General features: G+C 41.1%; 1 protein-coding gene across 6 annotated transcripts in view; it reads right to left on the bottom strand.

Moving 5' to 3' along the window:
• DIS3L2 (DIS3 like 3'-5' exoribonuclease 2) overlaps positions 1 to 15,216 on the bottom strand; it is a 362,444-nt gene that overhangs the window by 251,712 nt on the left and 95,516 nt on the right. For all 6 annotated transcript variants that reach the window (XR_009730902.1, XM_061388346.1, XM_061388312.1 and 3 more), the window contains exon 6: positions 1,848 to 2,082. Coding sequence is in view for 5 of the 6 variants with exons in the window: in XM_061388346.1 (XP_061244330.1) it covers positions 1,848 to 2,082 (235 nt within the window). In the remaining variant the exon portion in view is untranslated. The remainder of the gene's footprint in view (positions 1 to 1,847; positions 2,083 to 15,216) is intronic.

Genomic DNA, 15,216 nt, shown 5'->3' with positions numbered 1-15,216 from the left:
GCATCAATTCTGCCATCACTTTCATCCATCAGTGCTTCCTTGTCCTTGTATTGGTACCAACCACTAATGAGAAACTGAGGCATCTTAACCCTTCAACTTGGAGCCTGGGGGAAAAGAGGCTACTGAGGTCTACCAACTTCAATCACCTGAGCAAGGATTCCACAAAGTAGTTTTGGGATAATTACCCCCTCAATTCCAAAGTACTAACCCCCCTTGGCTTTGTCCTTCAAGTATCTCTCTCGGTGACCTTGTTGATAAACGATTTAACTATTTAGGGTCTTCCCACAAAGACATGACTCACAGTATTAATGCCATTATGATACACATGTACTCTCAAAAGAGGGTCACAGTATCCAACTATTTTTGAAAGAAAAAAGAAGAAACATCAGAAGAATGAATTTTCAAGGAATAACATCCAAATGAAATCGGCTGGGCCATGAACAGTGAAACCACTAGTTGTCTCTAGACAGGCCACAAAAAACAGAAAGAACCTGGGTGTCCTCAGGTCAGCACACCTGGTAGGGCAGTGAGGAAGCAGTGGCCTCCTCATTCAGACAGAATTTCAAAGTTGGAAAGTCCTTCTGGATGAGCAGTACTTGGCACCAGAACACAACATATGCTTTCAGAAAATGCTTGCTGCCCCAGATCACTCCCTCATCAGCAGTGGAGACACAGGACAATCCTTATATGCAGTCACTTCCTGAAATCACCTCCAACTTTCTTCAGGAGTCAGAGAACTGTGCTCACCAGTCTCTATCACAGCGTGTCTGCTCAACATCCTCCTTTAGTAATCTTCTGGCATTTCTTCCAGCCTTTCATGGGGGCTGTGCCAGAAACTTCTTCCTGATTAAAAAAACCTCATAATCTAGTTGGCCTAGCCAGGTCAATTTTTTCCATTTCACGACATACATAAAACTCAATCTGGCTAGAAAACAGATTCCCTGCACTTAAAACCTTCTAGAAATCTATTCATTGAAATATTCCAGTTTTTGCTCCTTTCCCTTAAGTTTCTCAGAGTGCACTCAGGTAGGGCCTTTGGTCACAGCTCCTCCCCTAAATGTCTGCAATTGCTTTTTCAGCATCCAGGGGACTCATGGTTTAAATTTTGATCAGAGAAAATAAGACTAGCTTTTCTAAAAGTTTACAATCGAAACTCTGTAAGGATCATCTACTTATCACATGTAAAGTGATCCATTCCCACCACTGGGCTTCCCTGGTGGCTCAGATGGTAAAGAATCTCCCTGCAATGCAGGAGACCCAGGTTGGGAAGATCCCCTGGAGAACGGAATGGCTACCCACTCCAGTATTCTTGCCTGGAGAATTCCAAGCACAAAGGAACCTGGTGGGCTATATAGTCCCTGGGGTTGCAAGAGTCAGACACAACTGAGTGACTAACATTTTCACTTGCAAACACTTTTCATTTTTCATTCCCACCACTAAGGACAAAATGTTCTGAGTTAAAATTAAAGCAAATTCTAGGGTAAAATGAAGTGCTTTTTGGGGGGAAGGATTTAATGGTTTAATTCTGTTCCCATCAACCACAGGGTCGGATTGGACTCATCACAGGAAAATCAAGGTGAGCTATCAACACAATGCAAAGCCCCCTAGGACAACAGCTGTTGTGACAACAGCAGCCACTGACCACACAAATCACCAGCAGCAGTTTGTTCCTGCTTCATAAACAGCCCCTGAAGCCTGTCAAAGATCCCCCTTTCCTAAAAGCTGCCACAGGTTAAAAACTAGAAAGACACCAATTGTACTGTGTGATGAATTCTGTGGCACAGAAAGAATTCCAATACTTAAGACAATCTACCAAATAAAATGTCAGAAAGCCGTCCTGTACTCACCTTTTTCCTGCACACACACTGAGAGTTTCTTAACACCATCAACCAGAGCATTTTGAGTGTTGCCATGTCCATCTTCTGAGTCACTGTCATCAAACTGGGCCTCTATAATGACATCAGGGCTGTCATTATAGCCTTTCAGGGACTGTTGCGGAAGCTGGCTTCCACAGAGCTCCTCAGGGAGATCGGACTCATAGGCACCTTCTGTTTCCTTGTCATTGCTCTCCGGTTTAATTACCTGAAGAAAATTGAAATGTTCTGCTAAATCACTGGAGGAGAAAAAGGGAAAGTGCAGATTCTTCTGTCTTCATTCTTCTTTCCTAAGGAAAAATCTGCACATTTGAAAGCAGTAGATACTCACCATGTAGTTTGAAAAAGAATCTTTATTTTCCAGATGTACAGACTGCCTTATGATCAACCCAGCTCTTCAATATGCCCAAGATTAATGCTATATCCACTTCTCAGTTTTCTGACATATACTTTCATCCCCTCTCCCACAAAGGACCTGAATACCAGAAGTACCACCCTGCTTCACAAGGGTTCATCACATGGGACCAACCACGATGTTGAGAAATGATAGAAGTCAACACAGTATGTTACTGCATTCCCAAATGAAACCACAAGAATATAAAATGAAACAGAAACAAAATCCAATGTGAACAAGAGTTTATGAAATGTTCTCATAAAAAATATAAGCCCTCAACCTCCATTTTGAGACCTGAGATCAGCATAGAAAGCACACAACTAACAGACATTTACACTAGAAATAAGAATGACAAACTTTTTCAACTTTAAAAAATGAAGCAAAGAGAAAAGAATTCACTACTAATCCATTCAATGAGTTGGTCACGTGATACTCACATGACAGTACCCTTTGATTTCTATCAGCATGATACTAACATATACCAGTGTTATTTAGCCACTGAAAAAAAGGTGACCCTGTATGTAAACCTGCCCATCCACATTAGCAAAAAAGATAGCAGACTGTGTTGGTTCTAGACTTTACTTAGAGACTACATCCTTCCAACAATCCATTTCTGGATGAGAAATCTATGTGCAGTTTAAACATATAACCAAGATGTGATCATATATGTATATATATACATATACATATCATATACATATATATGAAGAAGGGCACAGCAACCCACTCAAGTATTCTTACCTAGAGAATCCCACAGACAGAGGAGCCTGAAGGGCAGCAGTCCATCGAGTCGCAAAGAGTCGGACACAACTGAAGCGACTGACCAGCATACACACACAACACACACACACACACACACACACACACACACACACACACACGTGAATTTGAATACTATTGGTATTACATTCACTTCATTCTTTCAAGCAAATGCTAGAAGGCCAAACTTGTGCCAGGCATCCTTATGAGGCCTGAATTCTATTGGGGAGACAGACGGTAAACAATTTACTCATTCAACAAATCATTATGGAATACCTTTCATGGTGCCAGGCACTATTCTAAGTGGCAAAGATGCAGCAGTGTAAACAGCAAAAAGTTTAACGCTAATGAAAAAGCATACATAGACACTGGAGACTGAGGCTGGTTTACCAGTAAGGTGGTTAGGGTAGATGCCTCCTGGATGAAGCGACATTTGAGCAGAGACCTGAGTGAAGTGAGAGAGCTTCTAGCGGTTTCCCTACGTGTCTATAATCGAGAGGTCTAATCACTTCATGGCAAATAGAATGGGAAACAATGGAAACAGTGACAGACGTTATTTTCCTGGGCTCCAAAATCACTGCAGATGATGACTGCAGCCATGAAATTAAACGACTCTTGCTCCTTGGAAGTAAAGCTATAACCAACCTAGACAGCATATTAAAAAGCAGAGACATTACTTTGCCAACAAAGGTCCATCTAGTCAAAGCTATGGTTTTCCCAATAGTCATGTATGGATGTGAGAGTTGGACCATAAAGAAAGTTGAGTGCCAAAGGATTGATGCTTTTAAACTGTGGTGGTGGTGAAGACTCTTGAGAGTCTCTTGGACTGCAAGGAGATCAATCCTTGCAGTCAATCCTAAAGGAAATCAGTCCTGAATATTCACTGGAAGGACTGATGCTGAAGCTGAAGTTCCAATACTTTGGCCACCTGATGGGAAGAACTGACTCATTTGAAAAGACCCTGATGCTGGGAAAGATTGAAGACAGGAGGAGAAGGGGACGACAGAGGATAAGATGGTTAGATGGCATTACCAATTCAATGGACATGAGTTTGAGCAAGCTCTGGGAGTTGGTGATGGACAGGGAGGCCTGGTGTACTGCAGTCCATGGGGTCACAAAGAGTCAGACACGACTGAGCGACTAAACTGAATATTTTCCTGAGTTTAACTTTGAGGTTTCAAATTAAATGCTTGCTTTCAACAAACCAGATTAATGTTCAAATTAGATCACAAAAAGATCACACTTAATGAAAGATCTTCATTTTATACAGGCAGAAAAAGTTATCAAAAAACATCTCTCTCCAAACACTATAATGTGACAGATTCCAATTAACACAACTGTCCCCAGACAAAGAATATTATAATATCCACCAAAAAAAATCAAAATAAAATACTCCAAAGATATTCACACCATCAAAATATAGACTCTAAAAATATATTCCCAAAGTTTTAAAATATTTGACTTCATGAAAACGTCATAACAGAAATAATTGTAAGAAATGGTGAACTTCTCTGAGCAAATGGTGCCTTTTAATAAAATCTTTTGAAAACTTGATTTCCAATTTCTGAATATATTTAATGAAATTTTCTTTCAACTCTTGCCTTGTTTTGACTCTTGTCAGATTCACTGATTTATTCACTTGGTCATTCATTAATTTGTTCATTATTTCCACGTTTGTTCATTATTTCCAAACAAACAAGACTTTTTTTCTTTGATAGTAAAAAAAAAAGAAAAGAAAAGCTCAACTGGCTAAGCCAGAACTAGCTGAAGAGATACCCCTCAGACCCTTTACTGTATGAGAATATATAAGACTGAAGCAACAGCTAAGTTTGAAATTAATACACAATTTACAAAACCAGTTCTCCTCTATGTGCACTTCACCTTGATACGTAAGTCCTGGTTACACACCTGACCCAGAGCATATCATTCAAAAGACAGTACTCACCAACAAATTAGAGAAGAAAAAGAACCTGTCATCTCTCAAATCAGCAGACTCACTCAATTTCCTTAAACGTGCCCAGCAAATTCAATAACATTTAGGAAGATCTGCCCCTGATCATCCTCAGAATTAACACAACCTCAGGCACTGTCAGAACAGCCCAAAACACAGGCAGGAGGTACACATGTGTACCCCGTATCTAAGCATGGTGGCTACACACGATCACTGGTCTACTGTTCTTTTCTAAGAGTCATGCCTTACACACCTCATCTCAGAGAGAGGAGTGCTGGGGGCAGGGGTGAGAGAAAACAACTGACATGCCAGAGTTAAACTAGAAGGTAAAATGCAGTTTCTGGAAAGATGGTAAACAAAGGTTCCAGGCCTTTCAGTTCAGTTCAGTTCAGTTCAGTCAGTCATTCATGTCTGACTCTTCATGACCCCATGAGCTGCAGCATGCCAGGCCTCCCTGTCCATCACCAACTCCTGGAGTCCACCCAAACTCATGTCCATTGAGTTGGTGATGCCATCCAACCATTTCATCCTCTGTCATCCCCTTCTTCTCCTGCCCTCAATCTTTCCCAGCATCAGGGTCTTTTTAAATGAGTCAGCTCTTCGCATCAGGTAGCCAAAGTATTAGAGTTTCAGCTTCAACATCAGACCTTCCAATGAACACCAATGACTGATCTCCTTTAGGATGGACTGATTGGATCTCCTTGAAGTCCAAGGGACTCTCAAGAGTCTTCTCCAACATTACAGTTCAAAACCATCAATTTGGAACTCAGCTTTCTTTATAGTCCAACTCTCACATCCACACATGACTACTGGAAAAACCATAGCCTTGACTAGATGGACCTTTGTTGGCAAAGTAATGTCTCTGTTTTTGAATATGCTATCTAGGTTGGTCATAACTTTCCTTCCAAAGAGCAAGTGTCTTTTAATTTCATGGCTGCAATCACCATTTGCAGTGATTTTGGAGCCCAGAAAAATAAAGTCAGCCACTGTTTCCCCATTTATTTCTCATGAAGTGATGGGACCAGATGCCATGATCTTCGTTTTCTGAATGTTGAGCTTTAAGCCAACTTTTTCACTCTCCTCTTTCACTTTCATCAAGAGGCTTTTTAGTTCCTCTTCACTAGGTAAAGTGTCTGCCTGTAATGTGGGAGACCTGGGTTCAATCCCTGGGTCGGGAAGATCCCCTGGAGAAGGAAATGGCAACCCACTCCAGTACTCTTGCCTGGAAAATTCCGTGGACAGAGGAGCCTTGTAGGCTGTAGTCTATGGGGTCGCAAAGAATCGGACACGATTGGGCAACTTCACTTCACTTGGTGTCATCTGCATATCTGAGGTTATTGATATTTCTCCCGGCAATATTGATTCCAGCTTGTGCTTCCTCCAGCCCAGCATTTCCCATGATGTACTCTGCATATAAGTTAAATAAGCAGGGTGACAATATTCAGCCTTGACGTACTCCTTTTCCTATTTGGAACCAGTCCGTTGTTCCATGTTCAGTTCTAACTGTTGCTTCCTGACCTGCATATAGGTTTCTCAAGAGGCAGGTCAGGTGGTCTGCTATTCCCATCTCTTTCAGAATTTTCCACAGTTTATTGTGATCCACACAGTCAAAGGCTTTGGCATAGTCAATAAAGCAGAAATAGATGTTTTTCTGGAACTCTCTTGCTTTTTCAGTGATCCAGCAGATGTTGGCACTTTGATCTCTGGTTCCTCTGCCTTTTCTAAAACCAGCTTGAACATTTGGAACTTGGAGAATTTTGAGCATTACTTTACTAGCGTGTGAGATGAGTGCAATTGTGCAGTAGTTTGAGCATTCTTTGGCATTGCCTTTCTTTGGGATTGGAATGAAAATTGACCTTTTCCAGTCCTGTGGCCACTGTTGAGTTTTCCAAATTTGTTGACATATTGAGTGCAGCACTTTCACAGCATCATCTTTTAGGATTTTAAATAGCTCAACTGGAATTCCATCACCTCCACTAGCTTTGATTGTAGTGATGCTTCCTAAGGCCCACTTGACTTCACATTCCAGAATGTCTGGCTCTAGGTCAGTGATCACACCATTGTGATTATCTGGGTCGTGAAGATTTTTTTTTTGTACAGTTCTGTGTATTCTTGCCACCTCTTCTTAATATCTTCTGCTTCTGTCAGGTCCATACCATTTCTGTCCTTTATCGAGCCCATCTTTGCATGAAATGTCCCCTTGGTATCTATAATTTTATTGAAGAGATCTCTAGTCTTTCCCATTCTATTGTTTTCCTCTATTTCTTTGCATTGATTGCTTAGAAAGGCTTTCTTCTCTCTCCTTGCTTTTCTTTGGAACTCTGCATTCAAATGGGTATATCTTTTCTTTTCTCCTTTGCTTTTCGCTTCTATTCTTTTCAAAGCTATTTGTAAGGCCTCCTCAGATAGCCATTTTGCTTTTTCACATTTCTTTTTCCTGGGGATGGTCTTGATACCTGTCCTGTACAATGTCACGAACCTCTGTCCATAGTTCACAGGCACTCTATCTATCAGATCTAGTCCCTTAAATCTATTTGTCACTTCCACTGTATAATCATAAGGGATTTGATTTAGGTCATACCTGAATTACACTGTATTATGTTTTTATTTCTGCTGCTAATGGTTTCCACAAAGGATTTGGTTCCTATAGACCATGGAGAAAATATTAGAGGGCTAACCAGAATATGGACTTTATACAGTGTGAAGGCTTAACTATCCCACACTGAAACGTAGTCTTTGTATGGGTATATAAGTGTGTGAGTAATCTATAAAAAGAATTCTGTAATCACCATGATTCTGCCTACCTACATATGAAGAATTATGCTTTGGCTTATACACGCTAAGTCAAGGAAGAGTCAATGGGAAGAAGAGCCCAGTGGGAAACAATAACCAGAGTACAGCAAGCTTAACTGAAGAGCACATTTCAAAATCAACCCAGTTCTGATTTTGCGATAATCTCCATGGTTTAGATTAGCTATACTCAAGAATTAGTGTTTTAGGCACTAATTTCAATTTTGAGTTACTAAAGCAGAAAATGCTGTTAAGGTAGTAGGGTTTAATGTATAAATCAAGTCATTCAAAACTGTGTAGTTAAAATATAAATCAATATACTGCATTTTTAAAGTATTTTCATTCTATTTTTATTACCACAGTACCCATTAGAATAAATGTTATGGGGGGAAAAGATCACCTGAAGGTCATAGGATACAAAAGGCACTCTAACCCTTCCATACCACATATTGATTAAGAGTGAGGGCTGTGCAACTCCTTAGAGAAATGGCTAATTCAAGTCTAGAAAAAGAAATCAACAAGATGAACCTGGAAGATCTTGTCATATGTGAAAAACAAGGAAGCACTTACAGGCTACTGGAGTCTCATCAAAAGGACTCAGAAATCATCATGAAAGAGGTGTCTCTGGTCAACCTTAGGAAATTCTAAACATTCATCCTACCTTTCCTGTACAAACTGTACCTCAGGCTAACCAAACAGCTGATGAGGTAAAGTGCTTCTTTACAGAAGAATTTCAGCTAATTAAGAAGGAAGGAAAGACATCCATTAACACCTTTCTGCTATCCCTATTGACATGATGGATTCCAAAAATGATCATGAATGGTTGCTAAATGCTGATGGGGATGGAATTTTATAACAGATAGACCACAACAGCAATACCTGAACCCACTGATTAATACAAATATCATAAAAAAGAGAAAGAACCAAATTGCTTCCTGATGTACTATAATTAGGAAGTACATACCACTATCTGTGAAGTATTTTCCCCTAGTTGAACTTGAATCTGACGTGATTAAGGAACAGAGGAAGATATTAAACACCACTAGGGAGGGGATCATTTACACTCACTCCCTAGATGATTTCACCCAGTCTTTAAATCTCTCTATATGCCATTAACTCCAAAAAATTAAAACCCTAGCCTCAACCATTCCCTGAATTCCAGATTCATATCCATTTGCCTACTTAACATCATCTGGATGTCAGCTGGCACCTCAAACAAGAACCCTTGGTCCCCACCTGATCCCACCCCTCTCCCAGTGCTGCCTCTTGGCAGACGGCACCAAACTGGGACATCACTCTTGACTGTCTCCCTCACACACCCACATCCAATCCAACAAGATAGCCCACTGATCCTTCCCTGAAAATATAGCTTCGTGATGTTTCGACTGTCACTGTACAAATCCAAGCAACCTTTATGTCCTTGTGGAACTACTATGACAACCGGTCTCCCGACTTCTATTTTGGACCAAAGGAGACAGAGTTGTCTTTTTAAAACAAATCACACCATGTCATTCTCCCAATAGCTTCCCAACATCAATCCATCACCAGGCCATGGTGTCTTGTCCAATCTGGCCCATATCTACTTTTCCACTCTCATCTTCTACAGTTTCTTCCTTTGCAAATTACACTCCAATCCCAGAGATCTCCTTGCTGTTCCTAGAACATAAACATCTTCATCTTGAGATTTTAACATTTGCTATTCCCTCTATCAAGAAACTCTCTGTCCAGCTATTCACAGGAATTGCTATCTTCGTTCTGATTAAGTCTCTGCTCAAATATCCTCCTCTCAGAGAGGCCTACCTTAATCACATTAACTGAAACAGCCCCACCTCACTGTTATTTCTCATCACTGCACTTATTACTACCTGGCAATTTATTATATATTTACCTACTTTCTGTCTCTCAACTAGGATGTGGGTTTCATGAGCACAGAGGTTATTTTCTTTACTGCTATATTCTAAGAGTTGGGAAAAACATTTAGTAGCCACTCAAGTATTTGTTGAATGAATGAATAAATAGCAATTAATTAGAAAATGACCTGTTCAGAATCCACCTGCCCTGATAAATATAAACTCCATAAAGTGACCAAGGCTAGGTCACATATATACTCAAGTCGCATTTGAATGAATAAAGAACCAGAGATGACTGCATTTAACATCTCAGTTCAGTTCAGTCGCTCAGTCGTGTCTGATTCTTTGCAACCCCATAAACTACAGCAGCACGCCAGGCTTCCCTATCCATCGCCAACTCCCCAAGCTTGCTCAAACTCATGTCCATTGAGTCGATGATGCCATCCAACCATCTCATTCCCTGTCACCCCCTTCTCCTCCTGCCTTCCTTCTTTCTCAGCATCAAGGTCTTTTCCAATTAGTCAGTTCTTCACATCAGGTTGCCAAAGTATTGGTGCTTCAGCTTCAGCATCAGTCCTTTCAATGAATATTCAGGACTTATTTCCTTTAGGATTGACTGGTTTGATATCCTTGCTGTCCAAGGGACTCTCAAGAGTCTTCTCCAACACCACAGTTAAAAAGCATCAATTCTTCGGTGCTCAGGTTTCTTTAACATCTACACATATCTAAAATCCACCCATCTCTAAAGACCCAAATCGTTTGGATTCTATAACCCTAGAATCCACCACATAGTCTTTCACTTCCTCCTCACGCCTTGGTACTTGCCCCAGAACAGAGGCAGGTATCCTTTTCTAAAGTCCAAAAGCAATTCATACGCACCTCCTCTACTGGACTTTCCTTTTCTTTCACTACAGTGTATCTATGGACTTCCCAGGTGGCTCAGTGATAAAGGATCCGCCTGCCAATGCAGGAGATGAGGGTTCAATCCGTGAGTCAGGAAGATTCCCTGGAGAAGGAAATGGCAACTCACTCTAAGATTCTTGCCCAGGAAATCCCATGGACAGAGGAGCCTGGCAGGCTACAGTCTTGGGGTCACACAGAGTGGACACAACTTAGTGACTGAACACAAGCACAGGTATTATCTATGCATGTGATTTTCCTCATCTATTAAAGATTATATGTTCGCCAATTATATATCTGATTATTCTACAGCAACTTGCATAGTCAATCTAGGTGCTCAATGTTTAAGGAATAAACAGATGGATAAAAGGGTAGAAAATTGAAAAAAGGAATATAAAAGACTATCAGGATGCAAGAGAGTTTTCAGAATAGTTTCCAGACACAAGAGTACGAGGGTTAGAAAATAGCAGCCCAATTTTTCCTGGATCTGTAAAGTTACAGGCCTTCTTCTGTGGGACTGATCTTGAAAAAGTTGGAAAAGTCTAGTTCAGCGGTTCTCAATTTTGAAGTTTCACAGAGATGACATACTAAGAATTCCCTGTGATAATTTTCATTCCCTCTGATAATCACATGAAAGCTGTAAACCCTTTCTCCACAGAAAAACACACATCTACAAGTAGATAGTAAATGCTCTGTGAGGATATAATACAATTTATATTTGTACAATATGAAATGTCTAGTGCTGGAGGCTACTAGTTTAGATTGATCAGTATTTTGGAAAGCTCTGAGCTCAGGGTGAAAGGAGGGAGGCCTTAGGAAAATGGATACATTACTGACCTGGTTAACTGAGGACTTTAAAACTTCCTCAGGTTTCCTCCACAGACCTGAGGGAACAAGGCAGCTGCCTGCACTTACTATTCTGAGAGTGCACACTGCTGCTGCTGCTACTGCTAAGTCACTTCAGTCATGTCCGACTCTGTGCGACCCCCAGGCTCCCCTGTCCCTGGGATTCTCCAGGCAAGAACACTGGAGTGGGTTGCCATTTCCTTCTTCAACGCATGAAAGTGAAAAGTGAAAATGAAGTCGCTCAGTCGTCCCTGACTCTTAGCGACACCAAGGACTGCAGCCTACCAGGCTCCTCCATCCATGGGATTTTCCAGGCAAGAGTACTAGAGTGGGGTGCCATTGCCTTCTCCGGTGCACACTGCAACTGGGGCTATTTCTCTCTTGGAGGTTTAGTCTAGTCTCTGGAGGACAGGACAGAAACAGGTTTGTGCGGGAACCAAATCACTGGGTCACACAAAACTTTTTCACTTTCAGTCTTATTCCATAAACGGGATAGGATAAGCATGACAAAACTCTGCTCATAAAAGCAAACAGTAAAAATACAAAAGGACGTGCATACACACACACAGAGAAATGTTCGTCAAACACACCCTGCAGTTAGTTTTACCATGGATACATCTGTAATCTCCCTATTGTCTCCTTTTGGAGACAGGGTGGTAGTGTAATGAAAGGAAAAGGTGATCCCCTTTTTCCAACAGGCTGCAATCTCTGGAGGCTGGACAGCATTAATGTGGCCTCTTCAGTAGGACCTGGACCCTGAGAACCCATCAGGGATGAAATTGAGAGGAGGTTCCAAGAAGCTTACCTCTGAAAGGAATAGGCCTAAGCCCAGAATCTTGAGACCAGAGACAAAGAGAAGAAAAGATACACGTTTTGGAAAAGGACAGTGAGTACAGCATGACTTATGTAATTTAAAGGGAACACAAGCCCAGTGTTAACAAAGGAATGGCAAAAGGCCTTAAGGAACATCCCTAATTTGAAAACAAGAACACTTGCTAAATCAGAGACCCTGTGCAACCATGTGATGGGGAAATGGCTAAGGAAGACGCTAATCTAAAAGGCTGGCAGAATTTTAGAAAATACATAGGGAAATACATTTCAAACATAACCAAAAAGCACTGCCATGAAAGAAAATAATGATAAATTCAACTCCATTAAAATTAAATTTTCCTTTTATCCTACAGTAATGTAAAAGAAATTTAAAAAGATAAGCCATGGCAGTGCTCATAATCCAGAATACATAGAGAACTCCTATAGATCAGTGAAAGACAATCCAATAGACAAATGGGGAAAAGGTTTAAAGGCCCTTAACAAAATAGTGAATCTTTATTGCCAAACAGCCAATAAACATGGAAAGAAGCTCAGCCTCATTAAGTCATCACAGAAATACAAATTAAAATCACCATGAGATATCCCTACAGACCCACAGATGGGCAAAATCTAAATATTCTGATAACACCAAATATCAGCAAGAATGTACAGCAAAATGAATAGAAACTGGTCCAGCCCTTTGTGAAACAGATCAAGACTGAGGGAAAAGTAGAAAACAGATTCACTCAACTCCCAACCTGGCTTATTCACTTCACACCCCACCTCCCTCAGGATTCGGACAGGTGAACACATGAAAAGGGGACTAAGCTGGGGAAGGACACATGTGCAGAAGAGGGAGACAAGAGAATGCACGTTCTCCTTCAGGAAAAGCGAGTATGCTTGTCTACACCATACTGCACTGCCCTCCATGACTGCCCTGTCTGGAAACTTGGTTATTTTACCAGAGAAGAAACTTATCACAAGACACAAACATAAGTATACATGCAAATGAATAAAACCATAAGATGTTTACATAAATGCATTTTTCTGAAATAATTCTAAACCTTTATATCTAAATTATAACCCCAGTTTCAATATAAACCCAAATGTAACCATAAAGTACACTGTCACCAATTTGAAAACAACAGTTTTAGCTAGAAAAACCATGAATGCCTAGATGAAGAGAAAGCCAAGATGCAAGCACCGCTTCCCGCAGTGTGAAGTACCAATCCATCCCTTAGAAGGGGGTCAGTCAGTTCAGTTTGCTCAGTCGTATCTGATTCTCTGTGACCCCATGGACTGCAGCACTCCAGGCTTCCCTGTGCATCACCAACTCCCACAGCTTGCTCAAATTCATGTCTATCAAGTCAGTGATGCCATCCAACCACCTCATCCTCTGTGGTCCCCTTTTCCTTCTGCCTCAACCTTTTCCAGCATCAGGGTTTTTTCCCATGAGTCAGTTCTTCACATCAGGTGGCAAAAGTACTGGAGTTGCAGCTTCAGCATCAGTCTTTTCAATGAATATTCAGGACAGATTTCCTTTAGGATGGACTGGTTGGATCTCCTTGCAGTCCAAGGGACTCTCTAGAGTCCTCTCCAACACCACACTTCAAAAGCATCAATTCTTTGGTGCTCAGCTTTCTTTATGGTCCAACTCTCACATTCATACGTGACTACTGGAAAAACCATAGCTTTGACTTGTCAGCAAAGTGATGTCTCTGTTTTTTAGAAGAGGGGTGGGTGATGTCTACACTGAGTGGTATACGTGATCAACTGCAGAGAGCAACCCAAACTCACCAGAATGAAGAAACCTGTGACTTCAAAACTCATATTAGTTTTTTTCTTCCCCATCTTTTTTAGAATTAATATAATGCATTTCAAAACTGGTGAGCAACAGAGTACCTGTAACCAATTTAAACAGAATCCTAAAGAAAAATGCCAAGTAACCTTTCATCTTGATGGCTTACCCAAGCTCCACACATGAAACATTTCATAGCCTCCCTGTGTACTGATATAGAAAAAACCGTTCCCTGAACACAAAAGCCATCACTGAAGAGTACTATTTTAAATCGCATAAAAGAGCAAGTCTATATTAGTACTGGAAAATTCTGTTCCAAGCAAATAAATTCTATGACATTCCTGGGGGGGAGGGAGTTGTTATCAACTTGGTAGGATGGAGCTTCTCTGAGAAGATTTATATATCCCTATGTCCTCGGGCACTTTCTACTGAAAGGGCTGTTTACAAGAGTCTGCTGGAGGCTTTGTGCACAGGAGATACTGCCCTGCCTAACCCACCTGAGCCTCTGATTCACAGGTAATGCATGTCACAAAGTCCACGAGGAGCTGCTTTTCGTTTCCTGGCTTCTCTGGCTGGGCTTAAGTGACGGCACTCACTTGCCACACATGTTTTAACAAACTTTCAAATCCCTTAATGGCACACTTGGGACAAAGTATAATACACTGTTCAGGAAATACCTTGGAGCCAAGAAAAGCAATTGATATTTCCACAGGGAGTTCTTGACAAGGCTTGCCAATATGCTTCTTTCATTTTAAAACAGGACCAGGGATCCTATCAATTTAAAGACATATTACAGATGTTCTTAAAGGTATATATGTTAATTGGGAATTCTGTTTGCCTATAGTAGTTAATCCAAAAGTACCTTTTATTCAGTTAACAAGAGTAGAAAAAACTATTCCCATTTCTTCCAGTTACTCAGGCCAAAACTCTTGTTAGCCTTATCAATCAATCAATTCCTTCCTCTTCTCCCCCAACCTGCATCACAGCCATCAACTCATCCTATCAGCTCTAGCTTCGTGGCCACCACGGCCTCCATCCTGGTTCAGGTCCATCATCTCTCACCTAGATACAGGCGAGAGCCTCGTAAGGGGGCTGCTCCTACTCTTGTCCTCTTTTCGTCTTCTCCCAACACAGCAGTCAGAGTGAGCCTATGAAAGGTGGTCAAATCAGGTCAATTCTCTGCTCTACATCCTGCAAGGCTTTCTGACTCCCTCAGAGCTAAATCGCAGATCCTGAGTGATGCA

The sequence above is a fragment of the Bos javanicus genome, chromosome 2 (assembly GCF_032452875.1).
Source record: "Bos javanicus breed banteng chromosome 2, ARS-OSU_banteng_1.0, whole genome shotgun sequence".
NCBI lineage: Eukaryota > Metazoa > Chordata > Mammalia > Artiodactyla > Bovidae > Bos > Bos javanicus.
Note: the sequence above shows the minus strand (reverse complement) of the source record. Positions and strands in the feature narration are given on the sequence as shown.